Source organism: Lepidothrix coronata, unplaced genomic scaffold, assembly GCF_001604755.1.
Source record: "Lepidothrix coronata isolate B3197 unplaced genomic scaffold, Lepidothrix_coronata-1.0 Scaffold37, whole genome shotgun sequence".
Classification (NCBI taxonomy): domain Eukaryota; kingdom Metazoa; phylum Chordata; class Aves; order Passeriformes; family Pipridae; genus Lepidothrix; species Lepidothrix coronata.
Window position 1 is genome coordinate 237048 of NW_016690217.1, and position 25701 is coordinate 262748.

General features: G+C 43.0%; 2 protein-coding genes across 3 annotated transcripts in view; one reads left to right on the plus strand and one right to left on the minus strand.

Moving 5' to 3' along the window:
- GRIN3A (glutamate ionotropic receptor NMDA type subunit 3A) overlaps window positions 1–6578 on the plus strand; it is a 66527-nt gene extending 59949 nt beyond the window's left edge. The window contains exons 7-9 of the mRNA XM_017812677.1: window positions 588–752; window positions 1543–1616; window positions 4785–6578. Coding sequence (XP_017668166.1) covers window positions 588–752; window positions 1543–1616; window positions 4785–5121 — 576 coding nt within the window. The 3' untranslated portion in view covers window positions 5122–6578. The remainder of the gene's footprint in view (window positions 1–587; window positions 753–1542; window positions 1617–4784) is intronic.
- A 1073-nt stretch (window positions 6579–7651) lies between these two features.
- Window positions 7652–25376, minus strand: RNF20 (ring finger protein 20). 2 transcript variants are annotated; one of them, XM_017812678.1, is made up of 20 exons: window positions 25271–25376; window positions 24583–24753; window positions 24313–24480; window positions 24066–24213; window positions 23715–23897; window positions 22594–22712; window positions 21636–21782; window positions 21367–21444; window positions 20924–21043; window positions 19478–19657; window positions 19183–19318; window positions 18425–18546; window positions 17700–18097; window positions 16993–17110; window positions 14779–14928; window positions 13602–13814; window positions 11612–11737; window positions 10440–10580; window positions 10019–10120; window positions 9632–9808 (listed from the first exon to the last, which is right to left on the minus strand). In XM_017812678.1, the coding sequence occupies exons 2-20, from the start codon at window positions 24709–24711 to the stop codon at window positions 9632–9634; spliced, it is 2955 nt and encodes a 984-aa protein (XP_017668167.1). In that variant the 5' UTR covers window positions 24712–24753; window positions 25271–25376. The 2 variants fall into 2 exon arrangements, with proteins under 2 accessions (XP_017668169.1, XP_017668167.1); XM_017812680.1 differs by lacking the exon at window positions 25271–25376 and having other exon boundaries at window positions 7652–9808; window positions 24583–24746.
- Between the last annotated feature and the right edge of the window lie 325 nt (window positions 25377–25701).

Here is a 25701-nt window from a genome sequence, read left to right on the forward strand (position 1 = left end):
GAGGGTGGGAGTGTTCCCGTTTTTCATAGTTGCAGTTGGGGTTCCCAACAAACACAACTACAGTCCTGTTAATTTAGGGAGTGAAGAGGTGCCATGTTTGTGCCATTTGTTTCCTAATATTTTTCTCCATGAACCTCCCTCAAGGGTAAAGCACAAAAAGAGGAAGTTAATGATCAATTCCCAGAAAACACGGACAGTGAACAGTTGGTCTTGGCTCTCTGCTGATGAAGGACTTCCTCTACAGTTCATTGACTGTGTTCTGTCAAGCACTATTTACTTTTACAAATGCAAAGACACCACAAATACTGGATTCTTGTATGTGTTGAACACATCGTTTCTTTAGGGAAATGGCACAAATTCCCTGGTCTTTGGCTGATTCTCTTCCTATAATAGGTCCTTTGCTCTGACTGAACAACGACCTCTCTGCAGCACAGAAAGGTTCTGTTGTGGACTGTGTCCAGACTATTCTGTTTTATTACATCACTGCGTATTCAGTCAGACCACATTTCCACATGAGAAAACAAAGCATCTGTGACAGTACACTGACAGCCTATTGCGTTAACCTCCCCTTTTGATTTTATTCACAGACACTGCAAATGGGCATCAAGCATTTTTCAGGGCTCTTTGTGATGTTGTGCATTGGGTTTGGTTTGTCCATTCTCACCACCATTGGGGAACACATCGTGTACAGACTGGTCCTGCCACGAATCAAGAAGAAATCCAAGATGAAGTACTGGCTCCATACAAGTCAGGTATGTATTCAGAAGTGACTCTGTGAAAGAAGATCCTGTAATCCTGTGGCTGATTAAGAAAGCCTGCACAAGAACAAGGTATAAAAGGTTGTAAGAGCACTGATGATTGACATTTGAAGTGTGGCAGCAGCTTCTGGAACTTGAAAAGGCTTACCTAATGATGGAATGGAAAGCACAGAGAAAACAATTCAAATATTCACAGTTGCAAAGCTTACAGAGGCACTTTTCCATTTGCACTTGTAACCTCACAGCCCTTTTGAATGACAGAAGCAACAGTGTTGTTATCCTAAACTGGCTAACCAGAACATTTTATCTCACTGTTACAGGTTCCCAAACTTTCGATCCATGCAAGAAGTGCTGGGTAACCTCCTTCATTATTCTAGAGAAACTAATGGGACAAAATTGCTATAGAATTTGATCTAAAGAAAGAAGTTACTTTGCAGCAAAAGGCACAAAAGGGATGAGCTTCTGTTGCTTTGAAGCTGCACAGTGGAAGGAATCTTTTAGAACATAATGAAGTTTGCCAAGACACACTTTTTTTTTTTTAAATGAGAAATTTTAACACCAAGGATTGTTTGCAAACTATTCATCAACCTTTCAGATTGCCCTTCCTTGGGAAACTACAGGAAAACATACCTGTTGTAATGACAAAGGACAGACAAAGCTTGTATCCTTCACTTGGAAAATAATTTATGTTTAAGTCCATCACACAAAGCCCAAATTGTTTACCTATTTGTGGAGCTATTCTTAATCTTGCTTTTACTAATTTAATTTCCTCTCTTCCCTCTAGAGATTACATCGTGCTCTGAACAGTTCATTTATTGAGGAAAAACATCAGCCTAAGAAAAAACGAGTCGAAAAGAGGTGGGAAGTTTTCCATGGCTTAAAGCACAAACTATAAAAATTAAATTGAACTTATATATATCATGTCTGGATATCTAGTTATGGATCTAATGCACCCCAAAGATAATAGAATCCAAAAAAAGAAAATAAGATAGAAGTGACAAGGGAGGGAGGCAGAAATAAATTCATTTTTTCCAATAAAGAGTAATAAACCCAGAAATTTTGGGTTTTCTCATGACTGTGCATACAGCTAATAAAAGCACTCCCATTCCAAAGACAGTCTTTGCAGTCTAAGCCCACTGTCCTTCTGTTTAGGTAATTAATTACTCACATACTGAAGCACTGGCAAGTAACTAGAGCCCTGAGAGCTTCACAGCGAATGAGGGATCAGGCACTAGTATGTTCTTTCAGCTTTCTTATTTTTTAGAATGAGAAATAAGAAAGCTGAGAAGTGGAAAATGGTGTCCTTTCAGAAACCTTTGTGTTGAACAACTCTTGTTGGAAAAAAAAGTAGGTAACAACTTGCCTTGTTTTTATAGCCTATGTCTTCTGAAGAGAAGATAATCTTGTCTACAGCTACCAGGAACATAAGGCATTGTATTAAAACTATGCATTTGCTCAGTAACTCAGAACTATTAGTGCACATTTTAATGACACAGGCAGCAGTGTTGCTTTTCTACAGATAAGTTCAACCATAGACTATTAGAAGTCTTCCAGGCTCTTGATGGATGTTTGGCATCATTGAAACCCACAGATGTAAACATATGTTGTGCTTATTTGTCATTCCTGCACTAATGGCAGCAAAAGTAAGTAAGCATCTGTAAGCCCCTAGACTGCCTTTATGCACAGGTATATGAATATATATATGCATGCAGTTCGTTTCCTCTGTTTATAGACAGGGCTCAAAAAGCACTAGCTGAATTATCTGCCAGGTGTTGAGCAGCACAGAAAGTTTGTAACACAAGGAGATAGCCCATAAGCCCCACAGAGAATGCCTTTGGAAAAAGATCTATGCAAATATTGTTTCAACATGGAGAGTGAAGATACGCTGCTGTCCAAAAACTTCTATCCATACAACATTCAGCCCATGTGTGTGCATGCACAAACACACATACACATACACACACCCTGTCCTGGCTCTTCTCATGGTCTGAGCTGCTGGTTGCACAGAATTATGGTGAATTTAACTCAACACACACAGTAACGTGATGTCCAGCTTGTCATGAACACTGATGTGGCAAGGCTCAACCCAGAGGTCTCACATCAATTACATTATCACACTTTCTTTTTATTCCTGGTGGGGACTGGGTAGCTATTAAAAGCACCAAGATGTAGAAATGAAGTAGAAAGAATTATGCTACTGCTGTTATCCTCACAGAAGAAAATCCACTGGGTTTTTTTAGGTCTAAGTTTCCAAAAACTAGAGGACCCGCTCAGCATCAGTGGCCAAATTGTAAACGGTTTTATTTACTTGGTGAAACTTGAGTATTAACTGTGAACTCTGGCTTTTGTTAAAATCACCTGCCAAGACCCCCAGACAAAAGCACCACCACTTGCAGAAGATATGTTGGTTACTAACACCTTATCAAAAAGCTGTTTTGATTAAAAGACTAGAGAAAAACGTTCAGACACCATGGATTAATGTTAAGACTCTTGAGAAATACTTACAAAACAAAGGGCTGCAGCTTCTCTGAGACAGGTGGTACTTCTCCAAAGCAAGTTGGAGCCCAGGACCCCTGGGATCTTGGGCTCTGCAAAGCTGCACAGCCAGAGGCAGTTTTGGGCACCTCAGTCGCTTGTCACTGGTGGCCTTGTCTAGACCACTGCCTGCGTGGGAATCCAATTCTGCTCTTTGCCTTGAAGATACTTTGCCAGTTTCTACTTGCCAGGCTAATCCTGTTCCCTGTCTGAAACTTGCTTAAGAGGTACTTGTTTGCTTCATGTCTTTGGGAGATTAATTTGCACCACAAAACACACATCCAAGTTTAGCACAAGACTTGAGTCTTCTGGAGCCATGACCCAGGATGGGGCTGCTTCTCTTGCCTGAAACCCCCCCACACCTCCTTCTCTGCCATTCCATCTCTTTGAAAACATTTCCAACTTCCTTTTCTGGAGGCAAGTGAGAAAAGTAGTTACTCCCAGCTCCAGACTCCTCCTGAAACCAATTGTTTTCAGCAGCCCCAGTCCTGAAATGTTAGCCTCCTTCCTTAACCTACTGATTGGTAGCTCACACTAATAGGTGTTTTGTCCCAGGATACCCACAGAAGACCCCTATGATGGAGCACTTTTAAACTTCAGAGTTTTAATCTCAGTTATAAAATGAATGCACACAGATCTATCCCAAAGGTAAAGCAGGTAGGAAAGCTAAGGTTCCTCTCCCACAACAGCAAACTCTGTGCTTCCATATGTTCCAGTTGGAGAGTGGAGGACACAGGGTGCTCCTTTGTTTGGGAAAGAACCCTGGGAAATGCACTGATTTGGGAGGATGGCAAAGTTCCCCCAAAATAAAAGGGAAAAAATTCTCTGGAATCATATTACAGAAATATTTCTGCAGATAAAAAATCGAAACACCTGCAAAAGTTCCCAAATTGAAATTTCTCCCCCAACATGACAACGCCAAAGTCTTTTGTTCTGTCAGGAAGTTCATGAACGTACCTGCAAGGTTTGGGTACAGCATGTCATTGTGTCCACCCTTAGAAGTGCAAGTCGCTCTCCAAGACTTCAAATCTGAAGGGCACACCTTCACCTCTCCACATCAACTCAAGGCAGCCTCTTTCTTCCTCCATGCAAGCAAACGCCCAAGCCAGCACAGAGCACTAACACGCAAAGGACTAACAGTGTAATAAACTTGGGCATTGCAACCACAAAATCTTTCACAAAGCTTTGAAGGACTTGCATTTTCCTGAGCTGGAGCTGCGAGGACTATAATTTCATAACTAACAAACAATTTTGGGGAAGATTTAGGGTTCTGTTCTAGTCTCTGCTGTAGTTTAATCACAAAAATTTGGTCATTTACTCTCATGATTCGTGCTTCACAAGAAAAGTCAATTCCAGGGATAAAGGGATAATATTTCCATGTAATACGTAACAGCAGCCTCATATTTTTGCAGTAGGATGGCTCACAGGGCAGGGCTGCACACACACAAGACCTGACTCTGATGTGGTATTAATCCCCATCTCTCTGTTCAGGTCCCACATAGGGAACAGCCAGCACACCGTGTGGAACACCGCCAATCTGCGCAACTGCCACCAGAAAAAATACATCTGTACGGACCAAGGACAGAATGAAGTGACAATCCGCCAGCACCAGGACATCCCCTTGCCACAGGTGAGGAGGGAGGCCTCGGCTTCCTTAACCACCAATGGGAAAGCAGAGTCCCTCAACATTGCAAGGACCTCAGTGATGCAGGAGCTCACTGAGCTGGAGAAGCAGATCGAAATCATCAAGCAGGAGCTGCAGCTCGCCATGGACAGGAAATCAGAGCTGGAGGAGTATCAGAGGACAAACAGGACTGCAGAGCCCTAGGCCAGGACACCTGGGCCCTTCCCTTTTCTTCCTCTTCTCCCCTATTCCTGTGTGAAATTTGTAACACACTTTTGTAATGCCAGAAAGGGGTGCAAAAATAAAGCAGGCAACGTGCTCTTCGTGGGAGCAGGATTGCAGCAGCCCACAGCCACTGCCACCCTCCTGAGTCCTCCTTTCACAGGAAGTTTCTCATTCTCCTGCAAAACACCAGCCATTCCCAAGGGACTGGAGAAAAAAGGAGCATCCGAACAGCAAGAGTTCCTCATTCCTCCACTTGACAGTACTGTGAGGTTCCCACCTTTTCAGCCCTTTCTGTGCATTAATTCAAAAAAAGACAAAGGAAAAAAAAGGGAAAAAATGTAAACTGCTCATTGGAAGCATGCCCCTTGTTGGCACATTTTTGTTGTGTTTTCTGTGGGTTTAGTCTCTGTTCATGCGAAGGCTCCTCACGGATGCCTCATTATGCCAGGTGCTAGTTCTGTGTTGGCAGTCCCTCCCCTCCTGGCACAGAATCTCAAGACAAAATTCTTGGTGGCAAACCCAGTACACACCATTCCCTCAGCTCTGTCAGCACAAATGCAGATGTGGCTGCTCTGAGACTGTGGTGAAGGAACTCACCCAGCTTAAAAAATAACTTGGCAAAAACCAAACCACCACCTCCGTCTGCTTCCGAGCCCAGGCTTGGCTTCCACTGCACCCAAGGAGCAGCCATGCAAACAGCTGCACCAGCAGGTGTGAAGGGATGGATTCACAGTGGCACACAGCAAGGATATGGGGAAGACAGGGGTGGCAGTACTGTAAATCAGTGTTTACCTCAAAATGTGAAGTGTTTTGCCATTGTGAAACTACTCCCTTAATATTCACTATCTTCAGCTGACAGTAGGGTTCTTTCTCACAGACGAGGTGACATAAAGGGGATCTTGTCCATTATTCATTTCATCAAAGTGAAAGGGAGGCACCAAAGCCTCCCTACAGATGAAGGAGAAAGAGAGTTGTGGTTTCGAAGGCAATGTACCGGGCAGAGCCCTTGCCTACCTGGATGATGGGTAGAGGGGAAGGAAGGGTAAGCTGTTGAACATCTGAATAAATACTTCATCAACCCAGCTGATTCTGTCTTTTGAGTAGGATTTCTATCAGTTCTTAAACACTGCTTCCCAACCCATCCTATATTACAGAGAAAAAGAATGTTTTGTAACACTGTCTGAATTAACTCTGGTCTCTGAGATACCTTTTACCCTCCCTTTGCCTCCAACCACCTGCATGAATGTTGCCTGGGGTGTTCTTGTCAGGCACAGTTTAAATGCCACAGGCAGATCTAAAACTGTATTTTGGGGTCTGAAAAAGACATTTTACCTTTTTGCACCTCTAACTTTTGAAAAACCCCTTGCAAATGAAAAGCTCTGCACAGACCACTAAAAGCTAATGACTAATTTGCCTCATCAAGAGTTCATATTTTATTCTCTGCTCAGTCTTAGCCTCTGCTTTTGGGCAGCAGGTGCATCTACTCCTTTTAATAGTAACACAGGAGAGAAATCAGAACATAAAACAGGAAAGTGGGATCCACAGCCTTGCACATCTAAGAGACCTGGGATACCCCTGCTCTCCTTGCTCCTGACAAGCCAGATGGGCAAGCCACCGAGGTTGCTTTTGTTGCCTTCCCTTCCCCTCTTTTAGATATACAGCTTTATTAGGAAGAGCTTTTGATTTGTGTAGCATTTGGTACCTCTCATCCTCCAACAGCACTTGCCTAGAAGAGATGAACACTGCCCTCTTCTCCTAGTTAAAACACTAGGGAAAAAGGATTTCAGTATAATCTTACAAGTATTTTTATCAAGTTTTTAATGTCTTTATCTCTACAGAATGAGCCCAGAAATAGATTTAAAAAAAAAAATTAACTGAAAATGTTAGTATCTTAAACAAAAATATGTGTTTTGCTTCAAAGTTCCAACCTAAACACGCAATCCTGCAAAAACTGAGCCTTCATTTAAAACCAAAAATGTAAGTGTAAGAATGTTCACCACCTAATAATTAATGTTATGCAAATATCTTTTCTGCTGGGTGCCTGAGGGGCTGCTCCCATGTCAAATGCAGAATAGGGATTGCTCCAAATTACCGCAGCCATCAACTAGAACCTTTTAGAAGATCTAATTATTGTTGCCCAACAGAGATGTATTTTGGCGTGTTATTTTCTTCAGTTATTGCACCAGCTTGATTCCCTAGAAGACAGAAAAGATTGCTGTAACTTTCCATGGATGTCAGTGACATGTCACGGGGGAGGATTTGCTGTGACAGAGGGTGCACTGGAGACTGGAGATGAGGCGTTTTCTTTGTCACCTGAGACACTGAATTTAGAGGGACTTTTGATAATATTTGTCACCTCTTTACTTCTTTAACCCTCACACTTCTAGTTCTGGTAAGCTTTTAATTATTTTAATTATTTCCACTCATTCTGGCAAACAGACCATCTAAAATTTTCAGTTTCTCAATGTTTAAATTACAAGCACAGAGAGAAATTCAGTGACTTCCAAAATGATCTTGAAATAAACTATTATTTTATTACAAATCAAACCACTAACATTTTTCTTGGTAAGGCAAGAGAAAACAGAAGTTTCCAAATCTCCTCTGTGAAATTAATCCAGATTGTTTCAAGTATCTGTTTCCTACCATGACCAGAGTGATCCCAACATGGCCAGCATACACACAAAAGTTTCAAGCTTTATTTCAGTAGAAAGGTGATGCAACTTCGTGATTGGGAGAGGAGCAACGGGCTTTGTTCAGGGGCTGTTTAGTTCAGATGGTTGTTCACAGCTGTAAAAGGAACTCTGCTGTTGTAGCAAAGCTGTTTGAAGACGCAGTTTGTTGTTGAACCAGGTCCTGATTTTGATGAACAAACATTTGCACCTCACAATCTACAACAAGCATTAACACATGGCTCTTTCTCCAACTTGATGCCACAAACTGTAATCTAGGGAGCAACTTCCAGTGAAAGAGGAGAGGGTTCTACTGTCTTTTCTTCTAACAGCACTTACACCACTCCAGAAGTTCTCAGCATCCCCTTGGAAGGTAGGGCCACGTGTTCCTTCACTCTTTTCAGGGTTCATAATAATTTACAAGGTTTTATTCATATATTCTGAATGTTTTCAAAAAGATAATAATGCATACTGTAAGACAGTCTGTGATTAATTAATTTTACTACTGTTTCTATTACTACTATTTTTATTACTACTGTTTCTATTATTTCCTATAGTGAACACAGGAAGGTAGCACAGTTCTCATGGTTCAGGAAGAGACACACACGAGACAAATCTCTTGAGAGGTGCACCTTCCAAGAAAATTAAGTTTACAGGAGAAACACTACACCCTGTGAAGGAATGTTGCAAATAAATTACTTCACATTTTGCTTTTAGAAGCAGACTTAAAATACAGCTCCAACTAGAGGGAGCATAGAGACTATAACTCATGCCACATCCTTTCTCAAAATTCCTAGCAGTCATGTCAAAACAGCTGCAGAAACAGTCCAGCATCTTGGCCCTTCTCTTGTGTCAGAAATAAGATACTGGAGTTACATCCAAAAGGACAAAACTTGTTTTGGTCATGCATAATGTGAAGGCGGAGGAAGAAGAAGTTAATCTCTCTACTTGAGAAGCTTAAAACCTGTGAAAAATGTTTCCAATAACTGAACAAAGAACAGGAGACCAGGCAGATACTACCAGAGGCAAGAAAACCAGAAAAAAAAAACAAACAAAACAACAAAAGCTTTAATTAGATTTTGTGCATAAAGAGATTCATCTTTGTGGCAAAGCTAAAACAAAGGAACGCCTAAAAATCCTTATTTTATAAGGACAATGACAGTGATGCCTCAGCCTAGGGGAAGGTGCCTGTATCAACCAGGGTTCATCAGCGGAATGCTATTTTCTAAGATTCTCTGACATCTTACCTTTCTCCTCCTCTGGATACTAAGATGCGTGTGTGCTTTTGGGGCTAGGGAGGATCTTTACTAATGCACCATCCCTAAGAAGTTTTTGCCCTGACTCAGGAAGATACATGCCTAAGGAGTGACTCCACTGAAGTCTAAAGATTCAGTTATCTGGCCTGTTAATTGGGAAACTATTCACTCTCAGAAGCACTACCATACCTTGATGGGATTTAATAACATCCAAAGCAAACTCCTCGCAATAATATAGGTCTCACTAATCTCTGCTGCACCACAGACAGCTTTCATCGCATCAAGGCAGGACTTCAGTCAGAGGTTCCCAGCTTAGCAGTGTGATAGTGACGGATGGAAAATTTCCTCTCAGGCATAAAATATTTAAAAAAACCAAGAGCAAGAACAAAAGGAAAGGGGGCAAGAAAGGAACCAAGATCTGGAATCTGTTTCTTTCCATACCCTAAACACACTTCCCAGAAGACACTGCAGATCAGCTGACAGAAGCCAAGACTGCCCTGTGGGTGGTGGCCACAGAAGGTAAGGGGAGGCCGGGTGGTCAGCGTGAACAGCAGCTTCCCAGGATCAGCCGATGTAGATCCTGTGGAAGTCGTTGGCTCCAAAGGCCGCGTTGCACTTGGGGCATTTGCGCTGCCGGGTGTCGTAGCGCGTCTTCACACACTCAAAGCAGAAGACGTGGAAGCACTTGGTGAGCACGGCATCCTTCTTGCGCATGTTGCAGCACGGGCAGGTCAGACGGGCCTGCAACACATAAATGTTACTGTGAGGGCCCACTGTGGTCGATCAGAGGTGTTAAAAGATGTCTGGAGATGGAGGTCCCTCCATTCCTCAGAAGGAGAATATGGTTTCTTCAACCCCAGATAACGGACAAGAGATGCGAAATATTCAAAGCGTATCTACAGAGCTTTTTGACTGAAGTAAAGAGGGAAGTTAATAGACACAACTACTCACCTTGTAATCCTTGATTTCTTCCATTAGTATCTCATCACAGTTGGGGACCATGTCAGGCTTCTTTGTGGTCTCCAGCTTCCTGCGCAACCTAGAAATGTCTTCCTGCATAAAAACAAGAGACTAAGTGAATGAGCAGCATATTCTCTGTCACAGTCTCTTCAGAGACAAAAGAGAACATGCCAACAGTGCACCTGGCTAAGTTGTGCCATACTTTCATCCCCCATAATCCAACATTATCTGATGCCACAAGTATTGTCAGTTATCAATGGAAAAACCTGAAAGAGCCAAGACCTGATGAACCTGCAGTCAAAGTGAAACTGGACACCAAAATAGTGTAGTTGAAACCCACTCCAAGCTCGATGTCCAAGAAGATGGACACTAAAGCAGACAGATACTAAAGGATTGTGCACAGGGTATATACCTCAGCCCTTTTGAAGTTAAACATCTCTTTCTCTCTAGTTACTCTGTTTTCCACAATCTCCTCCTGGAAGTCATGTAACTTCTTCTGAGCCAGCTCTAGCTGGGCTTTCAGATCATCTGCAAGCTGGGCTGCATCCATGGCCTGAAAAAGAAAACCCGTACAGAAGTACCAAACATGGAAAAATAGCTCTAGTGATTTCTAGTCCCTCTGCCTGGCAATTCAAGACTGCTCACAGAATACTACTCATGCTGATGGAGATCTGGTTTTGCAATCTCTTTCTAGTACTTCAAAGTGAAATAACTGGAATTATTCCCTAAGCATCACTTCAGTGGCAAAATACCTTATTATTAACAAGTTCAAATCATTTAGCTTCAAGATCCCTCTTCAGCAGAGCCAAACCCTATCACAATACAAAGCATGTCTCTTAGAAAAACACTAATGACCACACAATTCTCTTCTTCATGTATTTTTAGCCTTCCAGCCTCCACATTTTCTCTATTGTTTAGAGGCAGTTGTATAGGTGAAGTAGATGGAAATTCAAGCAAGATAAGTGTTTTGAAGCATTTTCTCTTCACCAGTTCTCCTATAATCTTCTAACCAAGTTCCCTTAATACCACAGATTGTCATGTTAAACACAAGTGACTGTGCTGAATTCCCCCCAGCTCCTCTTCATAGTGATATTTCTGCTTTCCTTTCTGCCTGTTTTAATGTCATTCCTGTATTTCTACTAAAACTATAAAAGCAAAGGCAGCATCAACCATGAGACTTTGTCTTATTTTACTGGTAACAGATCTACTTAGGCATTTGTTTAAAGTCTTAGCATTCCCCAGTCATATTCCCCCTTTATTTATCCCATCTTTTTTATAAAAGCTTTGACCCCAGTTAACTTTATCTGGCTGCTGCCTCTTCTTTCATGATAGGTTTCCTATAAAGGCATCTTACTTCAGCACCCTGATCAGCCTTTCACAGAAACATACATGACCTGCTCCTCTTTATCAAAGGAAACATCAGTCTACAGTACTTTAATCAGTGTTCTCTTCAAGACTCCTAAGCCTTCTGTCCAAAACCAGGGAATATCAGGTTCTGTAACAACAGCGAGAGCTGAGAGCCTGCTATGCCTCCTGCAAGGCAACAGCTCCATCTTACAATCCAAGATGGAATCACTCACTCACCTTGCGTTTGTTCATTTCCAAGGCTTGCGTTCGCAGACCCAGCTCCTTCTCTCCTGTGCCAATACTGCTCTGTAGTAAGTGTTCCTTTTCCTCCAGCTTACGTACAACCTGCAGCTGGGCATCCACCTTGGAAAGCAGGAGAGAAGGTGCAGAAGGAATGAAATGCACACTCTGTGGGTCTTCAGAGCTGCCATTAAAGCTGCATGTTAAAACTATCCCTGCCTCCCCAGCACAAAGGAGCATCAGCTTGCCTTTTTCTCACTGAACAGCAACCCAGTAGTCTAAGAGCTATATCCAGATCTCTCTGGTGAGCACTTTAAAACTTAGCAGTCAAATATTTGCAATGAAGATGTTTTAATTTTCAAACAGTGGCTTAAAGAATTGCTGCAAGGCAGTGCATAGTTCCACTTTGGTTCCAAGGATGGCAGAATATAGAATCATAGAATGGCTTGGATCGGAAGGAACCTTAAAGATCATCCAGTTCCAACCCCCCTGCCACGGGCAGGGACACCTTCCACTAGACCAGGTTGCTCAAAGCCTCATCCAACCTGGCCTTGAGCACTTCCAGGGATGGAGCACCTACAACCTTTCTGGGAAACCTGTACCAGGGCCTCACCACCCTTTGTGTAAAGAATTTCTTCCTAATATCTAATCTAAACCCGCTTTCAGTTTAAAACCATTGTCCCTTGTCCCGTCACCATCTGCTCATAAAAAAAGTTGCTTTCCCTCTTTTTCTAAGCCACCTTCAAGTACTGGAAGGCCACAATGAGGTCTCCTCAGACCCTCTCCAAGCCTGTCCTCATAGCCAAGGTGCTCATTCCCTCTGATCATATTTGTGGCCTCCTCTGGACTTGTTCCAACAGGTCCACGTCCTTCCTGTACTGAGGACACCAGAGCTGGAAGCAGCACTGCAGGTGGGGTCTCACAAGGGCAGAGTAGAGGGACAGAATCCCCTCCCTTGATCTGTTGCCCACGCTGCTTTTGATGCAGCCCAGGACATGTTTGGCTTTCTGGGCTGCCAGCACACACTGCCAGCCCATGTCCAGCTTTTTATCCACCAGAACCTCCAAGTCCTTCTCCAAAGGGCTGCTCTCAATGACTTCTTTCCCAGCCTGTACTTGTACTCATGTCTGAGATAGTTCTCATTGAACTATCTCATTGAATTTCCAGCTTCTCCTGCTTGTTACCAATATATACGGGTATATGTAGAAGATACAGGCAGAAGTATCATTACAACATGAAAATGACTTCCCACTTTCCTTCTCCCATCTGTTCTCCATAGCAATGAACCTCTAGGACATTTCATGCTCCATACAGCAGTCTCAGTTTCTTACTGAGACGGGTCTCTTTGATGTCTGACACACCATTCCTAAGTTGATTAGGGGAGCATTCTCCCCTGTGCTGATTTTGGTGAGGATACAGTTAATTCTCTTAGCAGCAGCTCACATGCTCCTGTATTTTCCATTTGGGAGAAAAACAGTGTCAATAACTACTCTTTTAGCTCTTGCTGGGCAGTACTTACACAACATCAAGACCTTGTATGTCTCATGCCACCCACGAGCAAGTAGGTTGAGGGTGCACAAGCAGCTGGGATACCACATAGCCAGGACAGCTGATCCACCTGACCCAAGGGGTATTCCATACCACATTATGCTGTGCTCAGCAATAAAAGCTGGTGGAAAGGAAGAAGCGGGAGGGTGTTCAGAGTTGCAGCACTTATTAAGTAACAATTATGTATAATGGAGCCTTGCTCTCCCAGAGGTGCTCTCCTGCCTGCCATGGGAAGTGCTGAATTAATTCACTTGTGCTTTGCTTGTGTGCACATTTCCTGTAATTGCTGAACTGCGTTTATCTCAACTCACTCATTTTCTCACTTTTGCCTTTCTGATTCTCTCCCCTGACCCAGTCTAGAGCTGGCTACCAGAGATAACCAACAACACCTCCACCTTTCCCCACCAGTCCTGTTGTCCTCTCTCTTTTCCAAGGTTACCTGTGTCTTCAGTGTCAAAACTTGGTCTGCCAGCTCCTCCTTCTCCTCTTTCAGGAGCTTGTGGATCTGGTTGGACTTGATGCGTTCTGACATCAGCTTGAAGTTGGCATCATCCTTCTCCCGCAGCTGTTGCATCAGGCGGATGTTCTGCTCTTGCATGTCTTCAAAGGCTTGGCCTGTGACATCCATTTCTGACAGCAAGGCCTCCTCCTCCTGCAAAACAATCACAGGCTCTGGCAATACTGTCTCCTGTACCCTCTGTTGTGACCCTGAACATTTTACTCAGGCACCAAACCTAGCACAGATGAAGGAAGATGTCTCAGTATCAAAGAACAGTGTCTTCCCAGCAACCAAAAGAAAGTGCTCCCTAGAAATCTGTAACACAGTGGAGATACTCTGATTTTGAAGGTGTAGAAAAGTGATGGTCAGCTGTACAAGCATTCAGAGGCTGTGGCTTGTCTGCTGGCAGAATCAGTGTGGCACAGTCATTACCAGAGCTGGGCAGAAACCAACTCTCAACTTCCAGCAGCTACCTGGACAGCTGTCAGTTACACCAGGCCAGGGATTCTACATGTGGACAGCTCGGCAGCATCCAGCTAACACACTGCCAAGCCCCTTCGACTCACTTCGACCTCTTCAACATTAAAGGAGTAAGCGACAAGACAGAGCAGTTCTGTTCTATAGTTAAAAGAATCTGAATCCTAAAAAAGTACATGTCAAGTCATTGGCTTGCCTCTCTGCTAATGAGGTGGTCCTGCTCTCTCACTGGATTAAGCCCTTTTTTGTAGAAGAGGGTATATACCAGTACCATGCAAACATACTCACTATATGAACTTGTACAGATAATAACTTTCACAAAGAAATTTAAACCTCCTTCCCTAGTGGCTGATTCAGCCATTTCTCCTCTGTGGTCTTCACCGAGGCCACAGGTTTAATTGTTACCAAACATTCCCCCCCATCACCTGCCATGAGGTTTGTGACACTCTCCAGTTGTGGGGTTTTTGATAGCTGTTGGTGGGTTTTTTGCATGTTCATTTTTTTCCCTTCGATAAACAAGGACCAAACTCGCATCTCTGGCCCATACAGATATCTCTCAGATAACCTTCCTGGCTGCAACCCAAAGGCAGTTCCTTCACAGGTGTTCCATCCAGAACAGAACTCATCAGGAACTTCTTACCTGCTTAGCCATGGCTAGTTTCTTCTGTAAATACTCAATTTGTTCTTCCACTGCTCGGATCTTGCGGAGGGCATCCTCATCAGCCATCTTTTTGCTCTCCTTTTTCTCCTTGTCTTCCAATTCTTTCACCCTCTGCCTTAGTTCTTCCAGCTACAAGGACAAACCACAAATGACTCTTAACATGAGGATGCAGCCTGAATATTGTTAAGTGCCTGTTTTCCCCACAAATTCTCTGAAACACTGAAGAAACTACCTTAAAAGTATGAGAAAAGAAAGCCCATTCTATTTTGACAGGACAGGCAGATGGACCACTGAGACAGGCTGTAAGCCTAAGATCTTGATTTCAAAACCTTTGAAAATTCTGCAGAATCTTTTATCACAGTAGGAACATCAGTCTCTTGCAGTTTTATATGTAAGAGTATGTAGATAGAGAGCATTTGCTCCTTTAAGGGCATCCAGTCAAGGACCTGCTTCAATATAGAAAGAGATAATAACAAGGAAGTAAAACAAAACATAGAGACACAAAACTGGAAGACAGACGGTAAAGGAGGCAGTTGATGCCCTAGGATTTTTAGCCTTTCGTAGATTTTAATGTAGCTGTACAGTCTATCACACTTTAGTAGTTAACACTAACCAAACCCTATTCCCCTATTTCATATTGAGTTTTCTAAATTCTTTAGGTTTGTTTAGGTTCCTTTTCAAGGGATGACTACAGTAAACAAATTCTGTTTATGAACATTGGCACCCCAGGCCTGAACAACAAGATACCATCACAGTCAAAGCAATCTTCAAACCTGGAACCTTGGAGAATCTCCAAAGACAGTACGTGCTGTAAAGAATAGGAAGATTAGGAAGAAAGGGGTCTTAGGACTCCTCGACTCAATTTCGGAGAGGCGTGCCAGGGGGCAGATTTGGGGAGGATCTGAGGGGGTTGGATTGGATGGATAATATCCATCCAGGATTGGATGGATAATACTATAAAATTGTGGAACTCCTGGACACGGGCGCGAGTCTTTTCGCACTCCTTGCGCCAAAAGGCCTTCATTAAAGAGCTATTCTCCATCGTATCTACACTTGTGAGTTTTTTTCTGCTTCCAATTTTAAGGCAACACACTGATAACCTGGACAGTCACACCAAGTGATGAGGGTATTGAGACTGTGAGAATGTTTATTCCAACAGTTATGTGACTGTGGGAGAATGAGGAAACTAAAAACAAAATTTGTAGAGAGACAGACATGAAAAACAAACATGGACACAAATAGATGAAGGAAACTTCCCCAGTCACAACACTTGATAAGCTTCCAAAAAAATACAGGTAGCACTTCCAGGAAGATCAACCTGGACTTTGCAATTGGTAAAACTATAAACCAGGAGCGGATCCTGAATTGTGAGGGCTGTGGGAATTGACAGAGCTGTGCAAACCCAGAAGTTGATGTGCCAGGAAAGGAAGAGCAAGGATGAACAAAGTGGGGTTAGACAGAGAAGGGTATAAAAGGAGCCAATCGCATGTAAAATGTGGGCAGTCAGTGCACACCTGTCTGGCTAAGCCCTGCCCATGACCACTGCAGCCTGTCCTGTCTTATCTTCTTGTATCTTTATATTAGATATTTTCTTAACTATCTTTGTGTAATCTATCTCTTTACCTCATGTACATGTGTGCTGCACAGAGTAAGTGCTAGCTATAGGTGAGACCTGTTTGTGAAGGTAAAAGGGGCCTGGAACCACAGGGGTACCAAACACACAGAGGAATGTGCTGGTACTTGTATGTGCCTGTGAACCTGGAGATTGGTGTGTGCATGTGCCTGCACTTGTGACATTCTGCATGTACCAGCTGAATAGGAAGGGACTGGTCTATGCTTTTGTTTCATGAGTCCTATATGCACATGCTGTTGAAGAAAGCATCTGGTCTGTGACAGTCTGACTGGCTGTGTATCTCTGGGATGTGTGCTCATCTCCACTACCAGCTGAATCTGCAACTAAGAAAGTGGAACCATTTGTTTCAGCCAGAGCAAAGGGATCATCCTTTCCCAGAGGAGAATGTCCCAAAATCTCTCTGTTCGTATCCCGACCATTCCAAACTCCCTTCTAAGTGATAAAGCTGAGAAGACAAATAATCATCAGTTTTGAAGAGCGAAACAACACAGTTCTGGTGCAGAGAAAAGATGTTTTAAATAACACACTAAAGAGCAAAAGGGAAGAGAAATTAGATTTACCTCAGCTTTTGCCTTCTTCTCAGCTGCCATCAGCTGCACTTTGTCTCTCTGCTCTTTGGGGGCAGAGCGGTACATGTCGAGCAACAGCTTCATCTCCTTCTGGCTCTCCTGGGCCTTCCTGGAGACAGGGAGACAGACTGTGAGAACATGGCAGGAACCCCACCCTGTTACATAGCCAGCAGGAGAGTCTGAGCAATATTCTCTCCATCTCCCATGTGGATATGGAGTCCTCCTTGGCTCATCTTATCACGGTAACATAAAACGGCCAAGGAGTACAGGCTCTAAAAGAAACATGTTCAGGCACATGGGCTGAAAAGCCAAGAAAAGTGGGGTGGAGAGGAAATATGTACCCTAATAGTGAGCTACAAAACTATCCACCTCTGCTCTGGTAAGGATCCAGGAAAGGGAAGGCTGCTGTGTTCTTTATTAATAACTTGCTGCTGTAAAGTTTTACACAACTGTTATGACAGCAACAAATAAATATTACTTCATCCATATCACCAAGTCTGTTTTGGTAACTCATGTTGTAGGCTGTTGTAAAAGAAATGTAACTACACTGACCAGATCACAATCAGATATGGAGGGTGCTAGGAAACTCCTCCTCCGTTTCAGTGACACTAATCTCGTAAGAGCAAGCCACGTGTCTCACACAAACACCCCTGTTTGGGCACTGCTCAAGCAGGAAAGGAAGGGACAACAACTCTTACTTGAGCTCAGCCTTCAGCTGCTTGATCACTTCAGCCTCCTTCTTTCTTCCATCTTCATGCTTCCCCTTCTCCTTCTCTTTGGATTCTCTCTCCTTCTCAGATTCTTTCTGCTTTTGCTTTTCCCGCTCTCGTTCCTTTTCCTTTTCTTTCTCCTTTTCTCGCTCTCTCTCTTTCTCCTTTTCCTTCTCTCGTTCCCTCTCCCTCTCCCGTCTCTCTCGCTCCCGTTCCTCTTCATCTCGCCTGGCCTTCATTTCATTTACATCTTCAGCAGCAGCCTTGGGGACAGACACTTGGGCAGAAGGATCCTCAGGTTCCTGCTTAATCTCTGGAGGTTCCTCCTTTGTCTCTTCAGTGCTGGACTGGGCCTGTAAGAGAGCACTGCCACTGCGAGAGCGGATCTATTGTGGAACAGCAAGAAAGATGACACAGAAGAACACAAACCATTAAGTTCTTAGCCAGAAATCTACCTTTTCCCTTGTCTCCCCAGATCCACGATTCCATGCCCCCTTTGTACCTGCTACTGCTTTTCAAGGAGCACTACACAGCTACAAAGGAATACCATTCATCTGATAAAAGGAGGCAGAAGAGTGTAGGGCTCCACTGAAAATCACACTGCATCCTGCACGCCTGATCAGAAAGGCTGATATTGCAGGCAAGGGTGACAGCGTTCCTCCTCCTCCTCCTAAGCACTTCCTCCTCTTTTCTGGCATTCCCTGCTGTGATACCTTGCTCAAATCAGACTGGGCCTCCCTCAGCTTGCGCTTGTATCTCAACACCTCGCCCTTCAGCTGGTGGTTGTGATTTTGGAGGCTGCTGATGAGATGACGCATCTCTCGGTTAATTGGACCTACAAAAACAGAAACAAAACTGTAACAAACCACACTTGGGTCAACCTCCTGCAAGGACTTTCATGGACATGGAAAACAAGCTAAGTGTCAGTGACAAAGAACCAAAATAAGACTTAGCATTCTGCCACACAATGGAGCAACACGACACATTTGCAGAAAAAAGTCACACACAGTCCTAATTTCCCATTAACATTACTTTTTTCCCCATGATCCTAAGGGAAACATGTAATGTTACAAAAAACCTCTATGATTTAAATGCTATTTTAGAAATACCTTCTTTATTTCCTCTGGTGATATTTGAAAATTACTGCTTTCCTATCTAGGTTGTCATTCCACATTTGTAAATGAATCCTCCCCCTTCCAAGTAATTTTTAATAATGCAAAATACCCTGCATAAACCAAGTTATTAGCAAAATATATGTATTATTGAGCATGTAAATGGAAGTCAGATAACATGGAACTGGCCTCCCAATAAAACACAGGAAGAGCTTTGTTTTTAGAGATAAAGAGACATGCCAGAACAAGTATTTGACAATAACAAAGAATCAACCCAGGTGTTTTATTGCAGTGTAGCCTCTAACGGGCATGGGGGGCAGGTGGTATTTGTTTTTAGGCACAGCAGAACAACACCGTACCTGCTTGCTCATTGGCAGCAAGGGTCTGCTCAAATTCTATCCTCAACATCTCATATTCTTTGCGGACTTGTGCCAAGGTGTCCTCCAGCTGAATCACCTCCGTGCGCAGCTTCTTGTGCAGGCTGACCTCATCCCTCTGAGGAGTGAAAAGGGAACAGATTAATGCTTTGAACCTGCTTTGAACTTGAAGTACCAGAAAAGACTGAATTATTGCCAGAAATGTAAATTTCCTGAGCTTTCCCAGAGCCACTCAGAGCCAGCAGTGCTCCCTGTTCTGGTGGAGCAGACGTGTTACCTCAATGAGCTCCACCTGGCGCTGGTGTGTGGCACGGGTGCCATGGAGCAGCGTGCGGGCCTCATCCAGGTGTGCCTTCAGCTGGAGACTCTCGTTATACAGAACAGAAAACTGGGATTGCATGCAGCGGTACTCCGGGGTCTCCTTCACAGCCTCTTCTACTGCACGTCGCAGCTCAACCTAGCAGGGACACAGGAAAATGCCACAAAAGTTATCCCCTTGCCTTTGGTTTTTATTTAACAAGATAGGAGAACAGTGAATCAAGCTGCCACAAGAAAAGACTAACGTAGAACTTCAACAGCATTGCTGTGCAGCAGGTGCAAGTAATATGCTTCAGTATCAATTTTAAAAGTCTATGCTTTCTCTGTGTCCACCACGCTATTTCTCTTGCACAGTCACATGACAAAATTTTTCACCCTTGGATTCTGAAATAGTTTCTTTCAAAGACATGAACTTGAAAAACATAATACACATTTTCAAGTGATTTACTGTAAACCATAATCACCTAAATCGATAACGATGGACACACAGAAAAGTATGACAGACTAAAGAAAACCTATGTGCCAGTAGGCATTATGTTAGCCTGTTACCAAGTAAGACATGGTGACTGAAAGGAAGAGAAATGAGAAAAAAAACAAGTAAAGAATCTGAATTTTCCTTACAAAAAAAAGTTAGTGAATGATTGTGACTGCCAGCAGTGAAAAAGACACATATATAGATGCATACACCTTAATACTACTGAAGAGAAAAAAAGAAGTTGTAAACTGAAGAGTAGTTCTCTCAAAACAAACTCATGTGGATAAACAGTATTTAGAGGTGCCTCAAGATAGTCCTTGGAACCAGATGTCTTAAACTTAGGTTATCAGGTCAGACATTTTTTGTAACAGGCTAACAGATCTACTGACCACTAAGATGACATCTGGATTATTCCCTCCATCATATACTTATCTACTACAGAGTCACAGCTTTTTGTGTTACCACCATTAAAACACCAGAAACTCATATGCTGTTTTCCATTCTCCCACAATCCGAAAGACAAAAATTCATCGACTCTTTCAAGAGCCTCTTTCTCCTACACAAGGTTCCCCAATTTTCTCATTTGTCTGGCTCCTCTTGTACAGGGTATGGGGAAGGTGGAAGAGGAGTCAATACTTGTAATGAGGTGAAAGCAGTTCTAACTAGACATCATTAAAATGTCCAGAATGGAACACAGGAAGGAAAACATTCTAATTTCCAACAATGACCACATGGTGTCACTAACAGAATGAATTGCAAGGGGTAAGTCCCAAACTTGCTAATTGTACCTTGTACGAAGTTTAACATCACTGATAGAGCAAGCACAGAACAGAATAGTGCTAGAGAGGTTTTTTGGACACAGCCCAGCAAAACAAAGGACAGCCCAACACACAAAACACCTTCATCCTCAAACAGTTACAGATATCTCACCTTGAGTTTTTCATTCTGTGTTGTTACTTCCTCAAGATCCTGGCGTAGTTCCTCCAATTCATTGAGGCGATTCCCAGCAAGCTCTTTATTCTCTTCCAGCTCTGCATTCATCTCCTCAAACTGTTGGGGATAAATTGCTTGTAAATCCTACTGTTAATGTCTCTCCTGAAGGTACTAATGAAGTAACTGTTTATGCAGTAACAGAAATTACAGACTAAACAGTCAGGTAACATTACCAAGTCAAAGTCTACTTCCATACGGTCTGTTTCTTAAGCAGGAAACTTGTATACAGACAAAATGGTTTGCCCAGAGTAACCCACATCTGTGGCAAAGGATCTAAAATTTATCTAAAATAAGTATGTAAATTCTGTTCCAATCTATGGCCCCACGCACAAGCTCTCCTTTATTCTTCCCCTTGCCTGCAACCAAGCCCCTGACATTACCTTGCGGGCATTAATGGTGATTGTGCCCCCATAGAGGCTGCTCCCAGCTCCATACACCTTGTAGCCTTTGGAATTTACCTGCAAAAAAAGCAGTAGATTTCATCAAGACCCAGTTAAGTATTAGTAAGACTGCCGATACAGCAAATCCAAGACCAAAGATGGTATACTGCAGATTCTCAGTTCTCACAGTGAAGTACCATGAGGTGATGTCACACATCCCAAAACCACACCCATTTCTCCGGTTTCCTGGCAAAGAGGGCAGTACTTACTCGTTCCAGAACATCTGCTAAGTGGCGGTTGAGCCTCTGCTCCCTCTTGCGTATCTTGTCAATGTCCCACTGAAGGTCATCAATCATCGTCTCCAGAACAGACACCCGGGATTCTGCTGTCTCCACTCTCTCTTGCAGCTTGGAGAACTGTAATCAGAAGAGTGTTTCAGCCAGCAGACTGAATAAAATCAACTTTTCCTGAGGCTGCTCACTAATAGTTTTTCTCTTAATTCATCATGTCCTTTCCATTTTTTGCTGTGGTGACAGACTCCATGAATGCTCCTGAATTTTACTCTGCCTGAATCCCAAGACAGTAACAAAATAAGACAAAACTGAAAATGAAGAAAGAGCAAGAAACTGGTAATATCTGGCAAAACACAGAAGCAGTTATCTCAGCTTATTCAAAGGCTTTGTTTTCAATCTTTTCAATCCATATATTCATTTACCCTACAGACCATATAAATGCTCAGTGGTCTAACACTGACCAAGATCAGTGGTAACACAATTTTTAAAGGAACTGAAGCCTCCAAAACAAATAGTGCCAATAATTTGAATCCCTTAGTGACTGGGATCATCTTGTCATTGATTTCATTACACTTTCATACACAATGCAGAGGAACTAAGGAATTTAGAATTACGGAGATGTTACGTCAAGTGTCTTAAGTGTTTACACAACCCCTTTGCATCACCTTTCCATTTGCTCTGCTCTGCTCTCTTCTAATATTGAATTCATTCAACTCACTGATTTGGTTATACTCTTCCCTATAGTCATGTAACAAGCAAATCGATCTGAATGATACAGAAAATCTATGTACAGTTCTCCACTACAATAACCCTTTTCGTAACTTTCCAACTGTGCTGCTCCTGTCCCTCTCCAAGGAAGTAACCTGCTTTCATGACTATGGTGACCACAAATTATGATAAGCAGGACCCCAAAGCAGATTTGTCTTTTTTATACCTCCTGAGACATGATCCGGTGCTTCTCCTGAAGAACATCAGCCAGTTCCTGCAGCCGTCCATTTTCATGTGACAGGTAGGTGTTAAGCTCCAGTACTGCTTCTTCCATCAATGAAATATCTGAAAGATAGACAACGAAAAGTAAATTAACGGAAATCAAGGAAGATTGGTTTTAACTCTTAAATAGTAAAGAGAGAAAGAAGAAAACAGAAAAGGAAATTTCTGGTTTTGTGTTTACTCTTTTGTTTTTATCTCTCCCACAGGGGGTTCCCAAGGGCCTGATCTCCATCAGAGAGCTTTGACAGTTTACAGCTAAGGACAGTAGCACTCCCCTGCAACAATGCCAGACTTGTCAGAACTCCTTTATCAGAGCACAAAGAATACTCTGGACAGAAGGCAAACCATGGATGAGCTGATATTCCACCCAAGTTTTCACTCAAAAGCTTAAAATTCTACCCTTAAGCTAATGTTTTTTAGACAGCCATCTGAGTGTAAAGTGAACCTGCTACATTGATTTTTAAAGTCTAGTCATTTGGCTTTTTTCTGCAGAACTCTACTTTGTGTTTAAAACTGACAGCTACACCAAGCCATTAGATGGGCACCATTTTGCTCAAAACTCAGTGGAAACTGAGTAGTTTTATATATATATTTTATATATACATATATAAAATATATATATAAAACTATAGCTTTTACTAAACTGCCAGTGAGAAGGAGTCCAACAGCAGTCTGCAATGACGATTTCACTTCTTCACTTGTAAGCATGAAGCCTGTTACATGATTGCTGAGGACAGCAGGGTGATAAGGTTCAACTGCGATCTGTAACTTCCCAGGTGTATAAACACCTGGCAGAACTAACACTATACTGGTAGAAACAAGCTTTTTCTTAGCCCAACACACCGGGCAGAGCTCTCAGCATTCAAATTCACAGGTAGTTACAATACACTTCTAGCATACAGTCCTTTATTAGAGCTTTTTATAATGAGTTCAGAATGCCAGGCCAATTTCTTTTGGAAAATAAACAAGCATGAAACAGACTAGGCCTTAATATGCACAATGTAGTATCAGCTCTAAGGTGAGGGTTAGATGAGTGTTCTTGAAAACTTGTAACCTTGGTCATACCTCCACTGTTCAGCTTGTGAGACAGAACATCTACTTTCTCCTGCAGCTTGTCGTACATTGTCACAATCTGGGCAACAGCACGGCGAGAAGACTCTACGCGCTCCTGCAGCTGGGATTCTATCTCCTCGCTGGTGCTGCTGGCCAGAGTGGCCAGGAAGGAGAATGCCGGCTCCAGTCCTTCCCCTGGGAACAGAAGGAGGCACTAGAAGGTAAATGTTATCTAGCAAATAACATATAACACATAATCTTCACAATCACAAAAGAGAGCCTCTGTCACCCTTTAGAAAGGGACATCAGCATTGTCCACAGCTGAAATCCATCTTTCCCACTGTCTCCAGACAGGTGTCTCACCTCGTTCCCTCTCATCTTTGCGCTCCTGGTTACTGTCAGAGTCTGGTTCAGGTTCTGGTACCACCAGCGCTTTTCTTTCAGACAAAAGGTCTCCAAGACCTTGGTCCAGATCGAAGCGTTTAAGGATGATGCGGATATTTTCATCAAACTGAATGATGGGACAGGCAAGGTAAGACAGAGAATGGATGTGAATAAAAGCAGTGCAATGGTACAGAAAAGAACAGTGTATAAAAAGCAGCAAACCAACCTGATTCCAGTATCGGTTGATGATCAGCAGAGATGCATCATCAGTGGCCTGCCGGCGCTCCAGCTTCTCTATGTGCTCCCGCAGCTCATCCTCGATGGCCTGACGCTGGTCCAGCATCTCTGCAAGCTTCCGGTTCTTGGTTTGCAGAGTCCGGATGTCCAGGTCCTCCTGTGCAGGGAAACGTGGCGCACAAGACAGATCACAGACACATTTTTGTTTCCAGATGAAAAAGAGCAAGAGATTGAGTGGGGGTGTGCAAGAAGAACGTACTGTTGAGGAAACACCACCAAGCTTGATGGTCTCCACCGTGGTCCCTGAATCTTCAACCCCCGCCTTCTTCTCCGGAGGGGCAGAAGGGCCAGGCTCTGCAGCTGCCCGTTTATTGCCAATTCCAGACATGGTAGCTGAAGCAAACAGGTTCCCACCTTCTCCAAATTCTTCCTGAATATGAAAGAACACTATTGAAAAAATCCCAAACACACACACATCCAGTCAACTCGATTTGGGATTTTTAACAGACCAATCCATTACGGTAACAAGACGCGCAACACAGAACAGATCACGTAACTCTAATGGTTTTGGAAAATACTTTAGGAAAGGAATGGGTTAAAAGTGGAAGACAGGTGAGGAGGACTGTAGATCACTCAAGAGACCCTGTAGCTGGGAATAAGCCTTGACAGGGTGGTGATCCTCTGGCATGGACCGAGTTTAACAGTGCCACGTCCAGGTGAGGGTATCTTGTGTCCAGGTGTTGCTTTGCAGATCCCAAGGTTATCAAGGTAATGGAAATAAATTTACTCTTTGTGTTCTTGCTGTGAGTTTTTGCCTGCCTGTGTTGACTTGCCCATTCTGACCAAACATTAAATGGTGAAAGACACCACTAGGATGAGCACTACAAACAGCAAGTTCAAGGGGAAAAAAATCCACTGTTCTGTAATGTTAAATGGAAGCACTGTACCTTATCACTGTCTTTGGAAAAAAATCTTCATGTAGGTTCAGTTGCTGCTTTTCTGTATTAACAAAAAGTATCAGGGTTAGATTTTAACAAACTGCTGAGACTGTGTATATGTGGCACCAAGTTCACGAAGTTCTCACCTTGGAAATAAGCCCTGTACTTACAAATCTTATAAATCCTACGGAACTGAAAAACAACTCCCAGTCAAGGCTTGTAAAGATCCATTTCAAGAGCTTTCCTGTCTATCGGGAGATGCAGACACGTTTGAAGAGAATCTATCCCCAAATTAACACACTCTGAAAAGCTCTGGACTAGTTAGAGAATCCCAGAACAGCTGAGGTTGGGAGGGATGTCTGGAGGTCGCCTGCCCAGTGCTACTGAAGGAAGTAAGGTCAGTCAAAGCAGGTTGCCAAGGGCCTTGTCCAGCCTGAGTA